At 38.7% G+C, this 20,017-nt stretch overlaps 3 protein-coding genes across 4 annotated transcripts in view; 2 read left to right on the forward strand and 1 right to left on the reverse strand.

Annotated features, from left to right (window-relative positions):
• Positions 1 to 392: 392 nt before the first annotated feature.
• On the reverse strand, positions 393 to 2,698 carry prok1 (prokineticin 1). Its single transcript, XM_069688919.1, has 3 exons — positions 2,500 to 2,698; positions 1,335 to 1,460; positions 393 to 826 (listed from the first exon to the last, which is right to left on the reverse strand). Exons 1-3 carry the CDS (start codon positions 2,572 to 2,574, stop codon positions 707 to 709), a joined length of 321 nt encoding a protein of 106 aa, XP_069545020.1. The 5' UTR covers positions 2,575 to 2,698; the 3' UTR covers positions 393 to 706.
• A 2,368-nt stretch (positions 2,699 to 5,066) lies between these two features.
• lamtor5 (late endosomal/lysosomal adaptor, MAPK and MTOR activator 5) lies at positions 5,067 to 7,737 on the forward strand. The gene is made up of 4 exons (XM_069688920.1): positions 5,067 to 5,195; positions 5,288 to 5,349; positions 6,628 to 6,745; positions 7,312 to 7,737. The coding sequence occupies exons 1-4, from the start codon at positions 5,161 to 5,163 to the stop codon at positions 7,370 to 7,372; spliced, it is 276 nt and encodes a 91-aa protein (XP_069545021.1). The 5' UTR covers positions 5,067 to 5,160; the 3' UTR covers positions 7,373 to 7,737.
• Positions 7,738 to 8,300: 563 nt separating this feature from the next.
• Positions 8,301 to 20,017, forward strand: part of slc16a4 (solute carrier family 16 member 4) — a 28,849-nt gene continuing 17,132 nt past the window's right edge. Inside the window, exons 1-2 of one of the 2 annotated variants that reach the window (XM_069688922.1) lie at positions 8,301 to 8,525; positions 10,292 to 10,428. The gene's annotated coding sequence lies outside the window, so the exon portion shown is untranslated. Of the gene's footprint in view, positions 8,526 to 10,291; positions 10,429 to 16,167; positions 16,241 to 20,017 lie in introns of those variants that run through there. The other variant, XM_069688923.1, reaches the window with a different exon arrangement.

Raw genomic sequence — 20,017 nt, forward strand, 5'->3', positions numbered from 1 at the left:
TATTATATTATGTGATTATTATTATTCATTAATGTATGTAGCATTTTATGTCTCAGCTGGTTGAGGTTGAGATCTTTTTTTTTTAAATTATGTACCCTGATATGGATTAACATAGGTTTTGTACTATAACAAGATTTGAAAAGACTGTTTACAATATTCAAAAAGGACAATTTTCTTTTCGAGACGTTGAAGAGGTTCTGCTGGAATTTCTTTCTGATCGAAATCTGCACTAAATATCAAATATATGGCACAATGTCATAGTTTGGTCGTAAAGGTAGCAGCACTAGGACTTTGATTATAAAGTTCTTCATCACAAAACTACTTGACACTTCCAACATATAACAGACATTATACTTTTATTGACAATAATGCTTGTACATTTCTCTTGATAAATTAACATAAAATGAGCATAAAAAAAAAAAAACAGCAAATGTTCTAATGGTTCACAAATAGCTTCCTGGGTTACTGTGGGTTCATTAATTATAGTGTGTAATGTCTACCGTGGCTCTTTACAATGACTTAGCATCTCTGTTTATGTGCCTGTTGTGTGCATCAATAGGATCCAAACTATGGGTTTTAGTGCATAGAGGACATAAATGAAGAAAACAGTCAGAGAAGATGATTTTGATCCACAGCCTGTTCAAGTCTTCTCTCTGAAGTGCTGTTTCCCGTCTGCTCGTCTTCATTTGAGTGTTTGGGCGTCTTGTTAGAAGTCCATGTTTTTGAAATCATCGGTACATCTATACTTGCTATCAGCATACCTGGTGCACACCAGGTGGGGGAGACAGGGGCAGGTGTGATGCTGCCTTTTTCCCAGATAGGGCACCTGAAAGTGGGAAAAAGGAGAAAAGAGGGGTAATCTGACAGTTTAAATCCTTCAAGTGACAAGTGGTGCTGCGGGTCTTAAAAAGCTTCTCTTTAAAGGTCTGATCTCAGAGATGGATGTGGTGTTAGCACGACTAATTGTTGCCTTGTCCAGATAATCAAAGAGATGTATGGCTCTGATCGCCTAGTTCTCTGTGGAAAAGATCGATAGCCTCTGCAGTTATCAGCAGCTTTTCCACAGCTTCAGCCAATCTGCCAGCACTTGATACAAATCAGAATTTCTGAGGAGAAGTGTGGGTGAGATGGAGAAGGAGTGTGACTTTGTGTGTGTGTGTGTGTGTGTGTGTGTGTGTGTGTGTGTGTGTGTGTGTGTGTGTGTGTGTGTGCGTGCGTGCGTGCGTGCGTGCGTGCGTGCGTGTGTGTGTGTGTGTGTATATATATATGTGTGTGTGTGTTGCAAATGCAAAGACTGTGATGCTGGAGGATTATGACATCACATTTCTACCCACCTTGTGGCTGAAGGGGTGGCATTCATCCCCGTCCACACCTCTTGGGACACACATCCTCAGACCCCTCAGCCATAGACTGACAGCACAGCAGAGACCAAAGCCACACTGTATATCTCTGTCACAGGCCTGCAGGACAGACAGAATGATGAGATGGTGGAGGCACAGACAGAACAGAATAAAAGGGGCACAGAGATGGAGGGATTGTTTGATGCCTGTGAATCAGTTTTATTTTCATTAATGCTAATAGAGATACCCTTTCATGTTTGAATCTATTTCATTACGTTTTGTAATAGAGATACCCTCTCATGTTCGTACATTGAGAGGCATTTTATCCATTGCCTGTCATCTCCTTAATCAGTTTACAAATGAATACCAATCAGAGGTCTGAAATTTCCTCTGTTTTTTCCACTGGATTTAAAGCGGAGGAGGATGTGGTCTCTCATCAGTCATTTCTAATCAAATTTTAACAATATTCTGCAGAAAAGTGAACTGCTCTGTTAATGTATTTTTCATGTTTATAAGTTGGCTGTTTTGAAATGGAGCCACAAATCAAGGGACAAAGGATAGAAGACCGTAAGTGCAAGTACACTTCCAATTGAATAGACTGACTTAGCCCTAAAGCTAATAATCATTTAATTGATCAGCTGGTCAAAATACAATGATTTTGTACTGATTAAGTCAGTTGTCAAGCAAACTATTCAAACAGTTCTTGACTCTTGCATCTGAAAGGTGAAGAGTTGCTTCTTTTCTCTACTTTGCTGTAAATTTAACATCTTTGTTTTTTTAAAAAGGAAGTTCAGACAAAACAAAACACTTTGAGGATGTCACTTTGGGCTCATGATACTAATGAGCATCTTAAATGATTGATTAATAAACAAAAAAAAAAATAAAGAGCAGATTGTCTGATGATGATAGATGCTGCCTTAGTGAGTAGCTAATTTAATTTATATATCATTTTAAGATCACATACAGTAGTGAATAAAAAAAAACTTAGATAAAGGGAGGATAACAATATATAATATTTTCAATTTGACAATACTCTAGAATAATTACAGTAGATGGTAATTTAGAGTAATTAGACACTCCTCCAACACTGATTAGACATCAATTTATAATGAAGAAAAACAACAACCGTGAGCAGCAGAGCCAGAAAATTGTCACTCACCCCTGTGATGACAGCTCCTCTGGACCAGCTCAGAGACAACAGGAGGAAGGACAGCAGCACCGCCGTGAAGCCCATGGCAGCAACAGGAGAACTGGATTCTCTCAACACCCTCAACACTGGACACCAACAGTGAACAAACTCTCCTGCACCTCACACTGGGCGACTCTTCAAACAGTTATAAAGGTTCCCAGAAGTCCTCAGAATGGGGAGCCTTTCTCTCTCCCCCTCTTTATCCACCTGCGCCCCCCTCCCCCCACCCAACACTCTCCCCTCCCTCCCTCCCTCCCTCCCTCCCTCCTTCCTGTCCTTCTTCCTCATGTCTGAAATCTCCCGACGCCCTCTCTGCCTGTCTGTTTAGTAGCTTTGTCATCTCACTCATCCAGCTGACAGCTGATGGAGGCTCACTGTGGTCCTCTCAACATGAACATCTTTGCCTGTTGTGGAGGGTTTGGTTCTACATCTCCTTAAGACTTAGGCTGTCAGAGTTGCCATTACCTCCAGTAGTTCAAACCAACAAAAATATATGGAGGACAGGTCAGCAGCAGATGACATTTACATGAACTAAACTGATTCTGACACCTCTTTGTGAGAAAAAGAGCCCAGGTGCCAAGTTGGCAGTTATTTGTCTGTCTGAAGTGGACAAGACAAAACTAATCAAAATCAAAGATGTTTGATGAGATTATTGAAATTACCACAGGTTGACTGATGGACCAGGCTTCATGTAAGACATTTATCGGCACGAAAGTGATGTTCCTTATTTATTATATAAATATGAGGTGTGGGTGCCATGATGCCATATCCTGGGACAGCTGTCATTAACTATAGCGGCACATCACTAATTAATCCACAGAGAGAATGATACATTCATAATGTTACAAAATAATCTGCTTTGTCATAGAAATAATGATGATATTTTTGTTGGAGTTATTCTACTTCTCACTGAGATTGCTGGTGTCACCAGCTACCAGAAAAGGGATAATAAGTCTTAATATCCCTGAATTATAGTATGTGTTATACAACAGGGTGGTGATACACTGACTGTGAGTCAGATCTCTATTTAGGGTCCTGCTCAGTTATAGATTTATTGTGGTTGTAAAATGGCTATATGCTGCAATTAATGAGGTCTAACATTTAATGCCAACCTCCCTTTGGTGCAAGATTAAAAACTGTGTGTGTGTGTGTGTGTGTGTGTGTGTGTGTGTGTGTGTGTGTGTGTGTGTGTGTGTGTGTGTGTGTGTGTGTGTGTGTGTGTGTGTGTGTGTGTGTGTGTGTGTGTGTGTGTGTGTGTGTGTGTGTGTGTAATGCATATAGATGCATGTGTTACAAGAAAAGAAGATACTGCATTTATGTGGCTCTTGTAAATTATTGTACATGCATAAACTTTGTGCGTGTGTTTGCCTATGGGTATGCTCGGACAGTAATGAGAAGCTGGTTGTCAGCGGAGGCAAGCAGGCTGTGATTTAGGCTGCGAGAAGAGAAATATGAGTGAGAGAAGAGGAGAGAAGAATCTAGAAGAAGCTAGAAGAATTAGAGGAAAGGAGGGGGGGACTACCCCATGGGTTACTCAGCAGGACATTACCCTGCTGCTGCGCAGGTGATGGATTCCTCCAGTGCAGCGGTCGCATAATTACATTCACCCATTTCTGCGCTGTCAGCAGGAACCCCTGAAACCTCACCGTCTTGGGATAGACAGCTGAAATCATGCAGGAAGCTCAGCCCGAAGGTCTCAAACTAACTTCTGAGGAAAACACATGAACAAAATCAACAAGGGGCTGCAAGAAATAAAGTTCCTGCTTTAAACTCATAGTCGGCTAGATTTTTTTGTTCAGGAAAAAAGGCAATATGTTGATAAATGTATTTAGTGCTTATTATGCTGAATAAATTATTGTAAAATTATTGTTATTAAAGCTGGGGTGGTGTACATGATAAGATAAGATCACTAAACAAAAACTGTTTCAAGACTGAGGAACATGTGACACTGGAGCTGTTTTAGGCAACATCGACTTGTGTGAGAGTCATTTGAATGTGACTGCTTGTGCAATCCTTCAGATCACAGCAGGAACTGGATTATTAATAGTTTCTACTTTATATTCAGGAGGGCAAAATAACTAAAGTAATCTGATTTTATACAAGATTTGTGCAAGTCTGAATATGAAAACCCATCTTTCTCAAGGGCTAGGATGAAGAGAGTGACAGATAAATGCTGAAATATAGAGTTACATTACATAACCAGTTCAGAAAATTATAATCATAATTATAATTATATCTACTGTATATTAAGCTTATATGTCATGATGTGTTTCTTTTGAAATGACTGCCATCATGACTAAAATCTCAGTAAAAACATTGTGAAAAATCTATCTATCTAGCAAATGGTCTACTGTCTAAGCATTTTAAATGTATGTAAACACATTGTTCTCAATATAATAAACAACACACTACACATATATGTCGAAAGCATATCATACCGTCACGTTTATGGTCTTTCGTCTTTCTATGGAAAGTATTTTACTGCGCTTTGTATGTTTTGGCCCTCATGGGGAACCATATTGCACGTGACGGTCAGCTGACTCTACCCGGAAGCTTCGAGGAAGCAGACCAACAACAACAAACTTTATACAGCAAAACTTGACTTTCTCGGTTGTTTAACGATTGTTACTCATGGAGTCGACCCTCGAGCAGCACCTTGACGATACGTAAGTTAAAACTGCAACGTGGTTGAGTTTGTATTGTGAAATATGCGACGTTAAAGACGACTTTTGTCTCCTTGTCTGTGTGTTTCTGGCAGCATGAAGAATCCAGCAGTTGTCGGTATGCTCTGCACGGATCAACAAGGACACAACCTGGGCTGTGAGATCACACTCGTTTTTGTTCTTTACTGAAGGAAAATAATGTTTGTTTCATCTATTCACAATGCTGCATACTTTCGGTAAAGTATGCAGGGGCAAAGTGATGCTCGACAAGGCACCATAAGTTACGACGTGTCATTGAACCATCAAAGTTGGGGTTTCTTTGCTTGAAAAGTGAGTCAATTGAATATTAATTAAAACCACAGTCATGTTTTAATAAAACATTTATTTATTTATTTTTTTAGAACAGAACAGTAAATTCTTTGCTGCACAATTAGATCTTATCGTCAACATTTCACACTAACTGTGAAATTGTTCACTTAATTTGAAGTGTTTAAATTTTCCATGCACGTAAACAGCTGGTTGAACTCTTGCTGGAGGAGAATTTTTCACAACCTGGTATATTTATATAGTAGCCTATAACATATAAGCAGTTTGTATAACTGATACATAAAGATTCAGCACATGTTTTACATTAGAGCAATTCATTAGAGCTTGAAACCCCTCTATAAATGGTGCCTTGTCAGGGCATGGTATCACTTTATTTTTTATTAAACTGACATTAGCGACATTAAACTCGACTACAAATGCTTCAGACAGTTAGAAGTCATTTTGTGGACAGTGGACATGTGATATGATCACAAAAGCCTAAGAAACCCATTTTAATTCTTCATGAAAGCCACATAACATACACACAGATTACTGTTATAAGAAAATGTACTTTTATTTTGAGAATATCACAATGTATAGAGAATTGTGATTTTCATTTGATGTTTGCGTGCTAGTTTACGAAACTGAAAAAAAGAGTAACAAAAAAATGCTCCAGATGTAAAATTTCTGTTTTACAATGCATATAACAATCAACTTGTTTCCCTTTTTGTTGTGTCAAACTTGGTCGCAAGCATTGCAAGGTTTCATCATAACAATCGCTTCTTACTGGAACTACTCATGCAGACATACATGCTTAAAACCACGGTTAAGTGGAAATTCTCAGTGACTTTTCTGATTATAACAATAAAAAAGAAAGTGAGGTTGTTTGTTAGCGTCACTTAAAATAAGTAACAGAGTCAGCTTTAGCATACGATGATCTCACTGTCATCTGATATATGAAAATACAATCTTATCGTCTCCTCTATGAAAAAGATGTAAAATCATGTGATAAAGTGAAAACCATGTTGATTTGACTTCTCGAATGTTAACTGTAGTTCTCAACTTTAGTGGAAGACATTTAATCACCACCTGTTTTTATGTTTCTTCATTATAACTCTTCTATTTCCAGGCCGTGGGTCCCTGTCTGATGAACATGGCGGTGTTGTGTCAGTTTTGGCCAAACAAGCTGCAGCTTTGACCAGAGACCTGTCAGACACTCCGACTGTGTGTCTGGAGTCTGAGTCAGGGTGAGCACTGACACAAGCTTTTGTCTAGTTTGCTTGACTGACTTGCATCATCTCTCTACTTATTTTTTTTTTTTTCCATCTCAGTGTATTTCAAGTATGTCTGTGCGGATTTGTTAATATGTGTGGCGATCAATAACAATGGAAAAAAAAACCTGTTGAAATAGATCCAAAGTCAGAGATTGTGCGTTTGTTGTTCATATCACTGCCTGAACTCAGAGTTCATTTTTGTGGCTGTGCTGCCACCTTCTGGACTCATTTGCTATCAGTTACTTCAATTCAACAGTCTTTAACATTCTTGGAGAGAAGTAATTTAACATGTTAAACGTTATAGTGACTATACAAACTGGAAGAGCCTGCTGCTTTGTGGTGACTTACTGGGTCTTTCTAGGTATAGCAGGATGACGGCTCATGTCAATCAATTGACAGGTTGACAAGTTTTATCTATCAAAGGCCAATAGTTAAATGCCATCTAGAAATATTCCCAAAACAAGTCACTTTTGTATTGTTTATCAAATTAATGTTTGTCATTGTATGATATAGAGTTTTTATTTTTGTTTGTTTTGTAGAAACATTTTGGTGAGGAGTCACGGGACCATCACAGTAGCAGTTCACAAGATCGCATCTTGAAGACAACAGGACTGACTGATGAGTTTTATTGTAAAGAGATGTACATGTAAACACACACAGAAGTTCAAGTGAATCTGACAAAAAGAAATCTGGAGTCTCCTCACTGAAGTGGTGTTTTCTGTATATTTCTTGTTTAAACCAGAGAATGCTTATTAAGTATGTGTGTGATTCCTTTGTTTTACTAAATAGATGTTATGCACTGATCGCTAAGTAATGCTGTTATATTGATGTCATGTACAGAACAGATCCAGTGTCGTGTTACAACCATGTTGCTGTGTGGTTTTTTTTGTTTTTTGTTACTGCCCTTTATTCCAAGGCAGTCATGCACAGAATAACAACCCTTAATAAACTTTAACTTGAGTTCGTGCTGGCCTCTGCGTTGTTAAGTATTAATTATTTTCTCGTTTGCACATTGTTACATGGTTGACCAATTCAACTGTTTTGGCAGCTGTGAAGACATTCATCGCCAAGGTAGAAAAAAAAAACAGGCTTCAAAGTTTACAATCATTAATCAAAACTGCTGTGAAGCCACTCGTACCTGCCCTATATATTTAGGAGCATGTAGGAACAACTAAGAGAAACGTGCCAAGTGTAGGCTGAGGAAACGAACTATAGCCTACTAATCTGACATATTGCTTGCCGATAGTTTTGGATAAAAAAAAAAAAAAAAAAAGTCCGTCCTGCTTTCTACAGCACAGGTTGCCTTTGCGCATACACTGTGCAGTGCGTCTTGGTGGCGCACCGCCTTCAGCAAGGACCCGAGTAAAGTATGCGGTGGCTCTGATGTTTTGACCGCAGAGTTTGTTTTTTTCCTCCCTCCCTCTGAGCCTTCAGATGGGGTTCATTGCTGCGTCTCAGTCACGTGGCTCTCCTCAGTGAAGGCTTTGCGCTCTGCAGCTCCTCGGCATAGCCAGCGATGCTGAGGCTGAGATGTGAGATGCAACTCAGAGGGTCCCCCGCATAGAGGCAAAGTTATGGCACGATCATCCTCGCAGAAAAGGGTTCCGCAGCAATGTCTTCCTGTCAAAAAGTCCCTCACTGGTGACGCGCATGCCTTACAGGGACGAGAAAGCGAGAAAACCCCAAATTACGCGTCAAACCAAACTAATTGAAATCTGGGCTGAAGCAAGTCGACGACAGAGGGAAATTACAGGTATGTACTGCTTATTTTTATGTTTTGGAAATTTTGAATATTTTTATGATATGATATGGCCGTACAAAACGTTCTGTTTAAATGTAATATATATATATATATATATTTATATTTATTTATTTTTTTGGGGGGGGTTTCTTTCTTTTTTGTGGTTAACATCTGTGCTGTCCTAAACACAATACCCCTCTCCCAAACTGTTATCCGTGCTTTAATCTCAATTCCTCAGGACTGATGTGTGGCGTTTCTCAGAACTCGATGCACCAGTGAGGCTGTAGTCATAGTTGGAGCCTCCAGGTAGTCACTTTGGGTTAACTTTAGGAAATAGTGAGGCAGGCAGGACAAGTTTATTTTTAGAGCACATTTCAACAACAAAGCAGTTCATAATAGTATAGAAAATTATATTCAAAATATTGGATAAATTCTTAAAGTGATGAATTCAAAAAGTTTTTGCAAAAGTAAACTAAGGTCCTATAAGGAAGAAAACAGTTCATCAGTCAATGCACAGTTTCCACAAAAAAGTGGGTTATTGATACTGTTGGCACATGCCTAAGTTTTTCTTTGAGTGTAAGTGAGTTTCTTTTGTTGCCTGTAGTATTTCTAATATTTTACAAAACGGTCCTGTTACAGGATTAAAAGATATACTTGTTCACCTCTGCTGATCACCTGCAGAGTGTGATCCGGACTTTTCATCTGCAGTCATTAGCCTTTATTCTCTGCAGGCACAGTAAGAGTATTAGAAACCATTTTACAGGCTACATTTGACAGTAATGCTGCAGGGTGAGATTCATTTACCAATCTGTGGTCACAGTAGGTACTATAAATAATGGATCTACTATTACAGTGACATCAGCAGATTGGATATAATGTGTATTTTGAAACTTGCCTGTTTTTCAGACTTTTACCGAATGCATTACTGGATGTTTTGCTGTGTCTTGAGTAATATGTGTGTGATCTTGATTGACCCACTTTTTGCTCCTCCATGAAGTGGGTTTTCTTTTCTTAGCTCTGAGCCCTGACAGACAGTTCATTTACACAACTAAGCTGTGCCAAACTTTTAATTATCTGCTGCGTAAACTGATTATTTGCAGATTTTTTTTTTTTTATAGGTGTTAGCTTTGGTCCTAAGGATGTCCATCACTAACATGCTGACATCAATTCTTATTTCAAATCCTGCCATCAATCAGACCACAGAAACTCCTTCACACAGTTTGAACACACTTTTTTTGCGAAGGTCGTGGTATATACTGTATAACTAAACTCAGACAGGAAGCATGTAAACAGGACTTACTGTCAAACACATCTTCTGCTCACCTGTGAGAACCAGCAAAACCGGTTAGGGTGTTTCAAGAGTTGATAAATCAGTTGAGGTTTGACAACTTGACTTGTTTTCAAATTCATTCTTCCCTGTTACTGAATAAATATTTAGCCTACATAGATGGTACTGAAGAGGCTGGGGCATTTATTCTTATCAGAGAGCTAGAGAAACATTCAAGGTGGATTTTTTTTTTTTTTGTATCACTATTAAACAGGCAAGAACAAACTTATGTGTCAAACAATTTGGTTTATGACCAAATACCTGTAAAACTAATGACATTGCCATCAGGCTGTTTATAGTTTTATGAATCCATCAATTATTCATGCTTTATAAATGGCTCCTTGATAAAAAAAAAATTAAAAAAAAGTGTCACCAGTTATTCTTACATCCACACTGTTCATCTCTTGTGTCATTTTTTGCTTCGCTTCTCATTGCTGCCTTCTTCTTGTAGGTATAAAGTTAATCTTGATGCAGCCATAGTTCCAAGTGCCCTTCGACCAACCTGAGAATGATACTCTGAGAAGAGAACTTCTGAGTTGTCTCTTCACCGCCAGTGCCTTCAGGCAAACTACAAAGACAGCATATCAGGTAACTCCATAAGCTGGTCAGGAAAGAATATGTGTTAAATTATTCTGCAGATGTTTTCTCTGCTTGGGTTAACAACAAAAACTGGTACCTAAATTGTGGATTACTAAAAGAAAAAATCGCATAACAGATATTCTTGTTAGGGAGGCATGTGTCTAGTTTGTCTCTTTCAGGGAAAACAGAAGCTCTGCAGGTGGAAGATTTCTGACTGCTGTCATTACTGATACAGAGAAGCTGAAATATAATTACTAATTTCAACAACAGTAAATAGAAGGTTTTCTGTGTAAAGTAATCAGTCAGAGCAGCTAAAGCGCAGGTGTAACTGTGCAGGACTCCTAACCATAAATGATCCTGAATTAAATTGGATTGTGCTACATAGATAGATAGGGGAGGTTTGCATTGATTTTTGTATTTATTGTTTGGATGCTGCTAATGAAAAAAAAAATCTTTGTTGGCCATCCATTTTTCCACTCCCAGCTATAGGGGCATCAAATACAAAAGCAAAATCTTTGAATTTCACGTAACAGCAAAATGTGATGCTAAGAACTCACGGAAGAAGAATGATATCTGCCAACTTGCAGGCAAAACTCATAACACCTTGACCCTTATCTACAAAGCTTACTGCCATATGTTTACACAACTAAAGTGTGCCTGTTTGTGTGTGTGGGGGGGTGCAATATTGGAAATGGCATCCACAGGGAGCAAATGAGAGGCAGGGACTTTGATTATAGTCTGTCATGGATTCTGATGGAAAGCAGGCTTTGAGCTCACTGTGCAGGAGGAGACACATGCTGTACATTCTTCCTCCTGGCCAAATTAGCCGTAATAAGTTTGGACTATGAAATCTACAGTGCTTGTTTCCTGACGCTAATTTGATATGAAGATAGTATGAGGATACACAGAGAGGAAATTTGAAGATAGCCATTTGATTTTTCTAACTCGGGCTGCTGTAGCATCACATTAACTTCAGCTGAACTTTACAGTGTGAAGATAGGGAACTTTGTCCCCATCATTTATTGCAATAACATTAGCAAGGCATCCCTTTCTATCCAGTGTAAACATGAGGTTCAACCACAACAATTAAAAACTGTTTCTATGTGCATGTGGGCATGTGAGTGTTGTTTTAAGACGCATTTATGAAACATCATGATCCGTCCTTTAAGTTGTTCTGTCTTCAAAGTATATAAGAAAGCAGGACGGTTAATATTTTACTGTTAATTCAACTTAACTGATCGAGTTGAAATCAAATTCACAAAATGGCCATGTTTGCATACTGTTAAACAAAAGAAAAAATAAACGTAATATCCAAAAACTGTTTGAGTGTAGTCCAATGTATTATAATAAAGAAATGGAAATGGTTGAGAATGCAATGTGCTACTTTAAATTAGAAATGATTTTTTTTTTCAATTGCTTTAGCTCCTATCATTAAAAATAAAATGCAAATTAAATTTTGAATTTCTAATTTGAATAAAATGCACCTCGCTGAATATTCGTGAATACTGTTTTGCTATTGTATTCAAACTATACAGTATTAGTTTGTAAATCAGAGATCTTGTCCCAGAGACTCAGCTGCTGCCAGATACTGTATTGTGTGAAGGAGAACCCTTAAGGAGGTTACAAGGCAGTATATCCACACAGTGTGCTCAATCCCACCCGAAACTGTAGCAGTGCAGTCTAAACTATGTGCAACTCTGGTATGGTTTGCTGTTCAGACAAAAAATGCCTTCGTTGGATTCAGGTTCCACTGCAGTTTTGTAGTTTCTGTTTAGCATCTTTTTTTAATTCTGGATTTTCACCCCTTGTCTGCAAACCTGTCCCATCTCCCACTTACATGCTTTCTTTCTCTTCTTCCCATCTGTCATAGTTTAGAGTGCAACTCTGATACAATCCTGTCCAGAAATCTGTTCCTTTATAAGTAATCTTACTCAATCCTGGCATGAATACACCTGAACAGCTGTGTTGCATTTTCTTCCTCATTTGCCCAAACTTTTGACATCAATCTGAAAATGTCAGTGTGTGATATTGATTTTCCTGAAAACATGAATCCATCACTGAAAATAAAATCAAAGACTCTAAACTAATGTCGCTCCCAAACTAATTAACAGGTCAAAGATTTACAGACTAACTGAGGTGCTAGATTGTGAACATGGGATTAAAACGGGTTTGTTCTTTCAATAATTATGAACTAGACAACTCATAAAACACGTTTATGATCTTTCATTCATTCATTGAGTCCTTTTTTACCCGTGCAGGGGCAAAACATTCACCCTGCTGCAAATTCAAGCAACATCCTTTCTTACAAACACAAATGGCAGGCTTTACAGGTGAGAGGCCTGTGAAACATGGTCCTCAACATCTCCACTACTTACATCATCCTCTCAGAAGTTCGAAGCTTCAATGTGGTACGAAATGAAAGAAAGGGAATTCTGATTTTTTTTTTTTGCGTCCCATTTTACTTTTTTGTTTGCTCATTTATTTTTCTTTCTGATTGACAATAATTATTTCTGTAGTGATCATTCAAATGAAACTGGACTGACAGGTGTACTGGCATACTTGTGTACGTGCAATGGATACTTGTTTTATGCCCAGAATTCGAACACTCAAAATGGCAGACAGAAACTAGTTAACTATGGAGGCTGATTTCAGGCAACTGGGGACTGTCACTCGTTATAGATAAATTACGATCAATGTTCTGCTAAATTTCCTTTCACTAAAACTCATAGGACTCATACTTTTCCTCCACTCCTCTTACAGTACATCTGAAACCTCAAATTAATAGATAAACACAAATGTAACTGCTTTGTTACTTTATCATGATGACATCGTAGCAAATGAGGGGCTTAATTGCACTATTGGCCCAGATTTTTTTTTTTTTTTTTTAATTTTCTGACCGTATAATCAGAATAGCCCTCTGCGTTTGAATGTACGAGCGGCTGTTGACTTTTAAGTTAAAATTTAAAACTTTTGGCACCTCCAGCACTCCTGTCAGTGCCAAAGCTTTTGGCCCTGCTGCTACTATTACTGCAACAAGCACCATCAGCACTAAAGCCCTGTGACTACTACGAAATCATTACACACCATAGCAACTACATAGTCCTCCCTTACAACCACCTGCAGTCACCACAGCAACACCCAATAAACCAGGCTCCCTTTTATGAAGTAGTTTGACTCATTTGGAAAAATATGCTAATTAATTTTTCTGTCAAGAGACAGATGAGAAAATGTTTTCGTTTTCTTGAGGTCCTAAAGCATTTTTACTAGATAGGATAATAAAGAGGGAGACACTGGTCCATTCAGCCATTCAGCCATCAGGATTCCCCACAAATTGTTATCTTCATACTTACAGATTAAGTAAATGTAATGTGTTGATCGGTGAGCTTTATAAGTGCCGGTAGGTAGATTCTGCTATGTCTGTAAAGAGCCAGGCTGTCTCTCCCTGGTTTCAGACTTTCTGTGTAGCATATAAAACCCACCACATGGACATGTTAACAAGGTTAACAACTTGTTTTCATTGAAGGGGGTCTTTAAAAATTGGCGTTGCAAATGTTTTATGGGGGAGGAAAAGGCACTGAACACAGTTGTTAGAGCTGGTAAAACTCAACATAAACCCAAACTTTCCTCGTTTCTTGTTTGAAAACTTCATGGGGCACCTTTAAGTCTTCTGTTTTCACTTTGTTCAGATGTCATGCGCAGTCCTGGACTTATAAATCAGGCTCCGAGAAGGGAGAGGTAAAAGGATCTGTCAAAATTATGTCTTTTTGTTTTTTGTCATTTCTTGGAGGGAAAGCTTTCTAAATTATATTATATTTAATGTATAGGTTAAATAGGGACATGATTTGGAGAACATTATTCACTAATTAACCTGACTAAAATCTAATATTAGAATAGATGCAGAGTGTGAAAGTTGGAGAGCGTTTGTCCCGGTATGAGCAGGCAGTAACACGGTGCTAATACAAGGTGCTGAATTCCAATCCCCCATCGCTCAAACCCTCAGACTCTCAGCACATTCACAAACATGCACTCAAGCACACTCTGAGGACAACTTGTTAACAGCACATGGGGGTTGGGGGGCGCTGGGGTGGGAAAACTTTCCTCGGACTACACTGGCCCAATTCATTCCACTTTAATCCGCTCTGTGCTCTCTGTCTGATTTGGGCCCGGCTTCTTATACATGTCTAAGTCAGACTGAGTTAGTGATGCAGGCTACAAAAGACTGGCGATAAACGCAAGGGTTTACTACACTCTCTCCTCCTACTTCCTTCAAGGTGACTTTGCTTTCCAGCATCTGATGCGACGTTAAAGGACAGGTTTTGATATAGACATTGGACCCAGTTTTAATTGTGTTTGATGATACCATCAAGAATATGCTGACTCAGACATATTTATAGCTACACCCAGCTTCATCTTGTTATGCAATTTGCTCTCCAGACTTTTGAAACTTTTATTTTATTTGTTTGGCTGGTTAGTATCGTCTTCTGATGATAAGAGTGTCCAAGTTTTCTCTTTGTTTTGCATGTTCTCTCTTTCACTGTGTGGGCTTCCTCCAACAGGGGAACTCTTCATTTTCCATGTGTGTGAATGTCACTATGAATACTTTTCACTCTTCATGTGTTTAAGTACAGTAACATTACCCTTTTATCTAGGGCTGCAAATAATGATTATTTTATTATTGATTCATTTCTCAATTATTTTGTGATTAATTGAACTGCTGTTTGGTCTTTAAAATTATAGTAATTGGTGAAAAATGTCAACTAGTGTTTCCCAAAGGCCAAAATGCAGCCTGAATATCTTGTTTTGTCCGCGACCAACATCCCACAACCAAAAGATATTACGTTTATTGTAATAGCAGACTAAAAGAACCAGCAAATAATCATATATAACAAGCTGGAATCAAAGAATTTAACATTTGTTCATTAAAAAAAAACAACTTTTATAGATAGTCTGCGATTAATTTTCTGTCAATCAACTAATCGATAAATTGACTAATACTTGACCTCTACCGTCATCCTGCAAATATTTGCATCATCTCCTGTTTACTCTAATTTACAAATTAAACATACCTCTCCTGCTTTGGTGCTTCTGATCTTCTGGCAGGTCTGAGTTCACTGTTTTTTTTTGTTGTTGGTTTTTTTGGTGCTAATTAAGAGTTTATTATTGATGGAAAAAAAGATTTGTCTCTTCCTCTTGTTTGCATTGTGGCTCCGGAAAGTCTCTTGTCAAGCAGGCTCCGAAAAGTATCTTGTTGTCTGTCTTATTTGCAAGTGATTCCTTTTTGTTTTACTTTCCGTATCTAATCGACGAGTCCCCTGTGTCCTTATCTTGTGACCTACGACCAACTCTATATTACCGTACGAAAACAGATACAAAGGGAATGGGGGTGACTGTCAACTGTTTGTCACACTGTATAAAAGCTGCCCTACGGAGGAGTGACGGAGAGGACTGCTGGGGAGAGCAATGCTGGGTAGAAAACTGCTGGGGGGAACACTGCTGGACACCTCTGTTTGAGGGTCCATGTAGTTGCTCCTTCTTGCAAGAATAAATGTCCGATGTGTTTGATTTTGAACCAAGCCTCTGAGTAATTTTTCCAACATAATTGGTCCTTCGAGACGGATCCCAACATCTCCTCCTCTCTCCGGACACAGCCTGAAACTGTGCACGGGGGAGTCTCGGACTCCTGAGGAAAGACCTCCGCGCTGTTTTTTTTTTTTTTATCGAAGCCGTTTGGACGTTGGTGAGACCAGGACTGACTGGAGAGAGGACGAGTGACAGGATCCTAGAACAAGGTTGATTCACCATCAAAACATCGGACACCCGGGTAAGACAATTTATTTTGTTGTTGTTTTGATCTAAAGGGTAGATTAGGTAAACTAAAGAGTCTGAGCAGACTAGGTAAACTAAAGAGTCTGAGTAGACTAGGTAAACTAAAGAGTCTGAGTAGATTAGGTAAACTAAAGAGTCTGAGTAGATTAGGTAACCTAAAGAGTGAGTAGACTAGGTAAACTAAAGAGTCTGAGTAGACTAGGTAAACTAAAGAGTCTGAGTAAACTAGGTAAACTAAAAGTCGCGCGTGCAAAAATAGGTCAGGGACCTACAGGTAACTATAAGAATAAATAATTAGATACTGTGAGTGTCCTACAAGTGTAAAGGTGTGCTGAAACCTAACGGTACACTGTATAAAGACCAGTTGCTTGGATGTACTCCATACAACTGGTTGGCTCACAGATAGCAAAAATGGGGACATGCTGTAATAAGATCTAAGAGCAATGCTGGACATCTCTCTTTGAGGGTGCATGTATTTGCTCCTTCTTGCAAGAATAAATGTCCGATATGTTTGATTTTGAACCAAGCCTCTGAGTAATTTTTCCAACAATTAATCACACAGTATTCCTCTCATACTTTGTTTATAGAGTTTATAATTGCTCTCCTTAATATTTGTTAATGATGCAAAATTATATTTGTATCGCATCATTTTCCTTTGGTAGGAGCAGGACAGTGTAACTGAATTGAAGTCAAATGGGACTGTATTTTCAGCCCTGTGTTAGAGTGTCCAGGACCGCAACAATCCTGGCCCAAGGTAAGCGTGTAGCGATAACTACGTTTCTTTTTGATAATGCTGCTCACATTGCTGCATGATGCATCTTACTCCTAGACACACACGGTTTGTCTGCTTCCAGAGAGCTGGTGGTTAATATTTGATCTGATGCCTCCTGCAGGTACAGCAGAATGATAGTGGCTAGTTTATTTTTACTTGCAGACAACACAGCCTGTTGGTTGGCCCTCGTGGAATGCGCGTGTATTTTTGGTCAGGTTTAGGTTCTTGGTCACCAATATGTGCTTTTACAACCACATGAGGATGTCTTGTTGGACTGACTGTTGAACACTGAGAAAAGAGACATTAGTATTTATTTTGTGATCATTTAAAATATTGAATTCTTCTTAAATTGCAATGAAAAGCAGGGAGTTTGTGGGGAATGCGAGAAGTAATTTAAGATAACTGATGTGTAAAACTTTTATTGCTAAATTTATTGCACACAGATGTTGGTTGATCTTTGTGCTGTAACACTAGCAGAGGGAGGGGTTACCTGATTTAAAAACCAGATGAATTATCTGCATGCATTACAGACCCTCAATAAATCTGCTTTGTGCATTATTTCCAATTACTGTAAATAAGAATGTATTCATTTATTGAGTCCATTCAAAAAGTAAAGCTGCCAAATAAGTGCGCTGAAGTGTTAGTGGCAAAACTACAAGTGGAAACAGTATAGGTGCAGAGATGAATGTTATCAGTTCAGGAGCCACCAGAGCACAGAGAAAGGAGACATATAGATGATGCATTACTACTGACTCGCACATCCTTCAGTGCTTGTGTGATTCAGTGCAGGGAGCAGAGATTAGGACACACGACTAATGTACAGTGTATATACGGTGAAAAGATGAGTTTGCTTAATGCCGGTGGTGTTGAAAGCATCTCTCCTGCTCAACCTCTGCTGCTGTGTGCCCTTGTGGTTTTGCTTTGGCCCTGGCACAGCCCCTGCATGCAGCTGTGAGATCTGCTTCTCAGCTGTTGCTAATAGGTAAAAAAAAAATTTTTTTATTTGAAACTTTGACTTAACTCTAGATTTCTCAATGTATTAGCCCGTATTTGTCTGGATGTTTTTTCTACCAGAAATCATTTTCAGTTTTTTTGTTTTGTCTTGTATGTTTCATTTCAACAAGGCTCATTATTCTGTAAATCTGCTGACACAAGTCAAAGTCCTTGGAGGATCCTTTTGAAACGTGCTCTATGATGAGCTCAAAGGGATTCAAGGTCAAACGTTGCCTGTTGGGATGCCAAGTCAATTGCAGTACAGCAAGAAGATGTCGCTTCTGAATCACTCCACAACAGCAGCACACCTTGCAGCTGGAATTGTTTTTGTTCTAAATGTATCCAGAGAATATTCAGATTATTATATATTATGAGAAATCTTCTGATAATGTCTTCGGCAGGAAGAGTTGTTTTTTTCTTTTCTTGTTGTTGCCACAGTGTTCCTCTTAGCAGTAGGATAATGTTGTCTAAAAACACTCCAAAAATGTTTTATGGAAAATTTCCAAAAATGTTCCACAAATGTCTCTTTTTTTTTTTTTTTTTTAATTTTGAAGATTAATTGTTTTTGCCATTTTTGCCTTCATTTAATAGGGGACAGTGAGTGAGAGAGAAAATGTGGGGAGGGAGGAGAGGAGTGACATGTAACTAATGGTTCATCCAACTGGATTTCGAACAACGAACTCGCTGTTCAGACAATTTGTGCTCGTGTGGTATGCGCCCTAACAAGTCGTTTGTTAGATCGCCTGAGAACGTCATCATTTTAAAATGGACTAATGTGCATTAAGATTGCAACACAACATTTTCTGAACGTTGCTCTGAGAGTGTTCTTCCTTTGTTATCATGTAGCATTGTGGGAATGTTTTATTAAAGAATGTGTATTAATGTGTTACCTCAACAACATCCCCAAATCATTCATGCTGCAGTTGGAACATCATTTCTTAGTTAACATTCAACATTGTAGGAACACGATTAGTATTGGTAAGCACCCTTAAAGTCTCTTTTGAACATTAGATTCAAAAGTTGTGGGAACATTCCCTGCGAGTCAGGCAGGTCCATTTCACAAAGCTTCAGTTTTACAGCTTAAGTCTTAACTTCATTAGTTACACATATACTATATACACACACATGCATACACACGTGTGAACACACATGGGTGCCAGGACAATATGGGTTGACATTTAGTAAAAAGAGACATTTAATTATCTATGTACACATTAATCCATTATCATCCTCGATGACCTTGTCTACTGTCTGCCAGTACAGATATCAAACTGCATTATCTGGGAGACAATCAGCGCATTTACATGCACTCAGATAACCACATTATTCATATTTCTACAGCTTTGTTTATGTTAAGGTACCCTATAGTGGCGAGATGTGATTTTAAATTGATTCTTTGGCCTTGAGGCCCCAATGAATGCTTGATGCATTTTCTTACTCATACTTGCCAATATTTGAGAAATCTACATTGTTTACAACCGCGTTTGCCTGCTGGCAGTCTTCTTCTTCTCTGCCTTTGTCGTTGCATTGCAGCCACCAGCTGTTAAATCGTGAAAATATCAGGAGATCAGTGTATTATGTCACACAGATGTAAATCAGCATGCATTTGTGTCCGTGTGTGCGTGCAGGAGAACTAACATACTGTAACAGGACCCACAACATTGCTCCATGGAGCTCGTAATGGTCAGAGTCTCCACCGGGTGCCTTTAATCACTGTAATGGATTAGAAGAAAGCTGGTTAATACAGCTACTTTTCTGATGGAGAAACCTAATTTCTTGGCCATGAACACAACTAACTTAGTTTCTGATAGGTTTTTCAATGTGCTGCTGTGACACAAACTTGAACAGCGACTGACTGTGGTTTTTAATTGTTGAAAAGTTGCTGTTCAGCAGCAGGTGTTCTTTTCTGAGCCAGAACCTCTTTGCAGTGAATTTGGAGATTGACATCATGTATTATTTGCACTTGCTGCGACACAGACGTAATGTCAACACATCGAAGACATTGGT

The sequence above is a fragment of the Brachyistius frenatus genome, unplaced genomic scaffold, assembly GCF_029030835.1.
Source record: "Brachyistius frenatus isolate BFR_SWC_R1_liver_20210118 unplaced genomic scaffold, ASM2903083v1 Contig_6, whole genome shotgun sequence".
NCBI lineage: Eukaryota > Metazoa > Chordata > Actinopteri > Embiotocidae > Brachyistius > Brachyistius frenatus.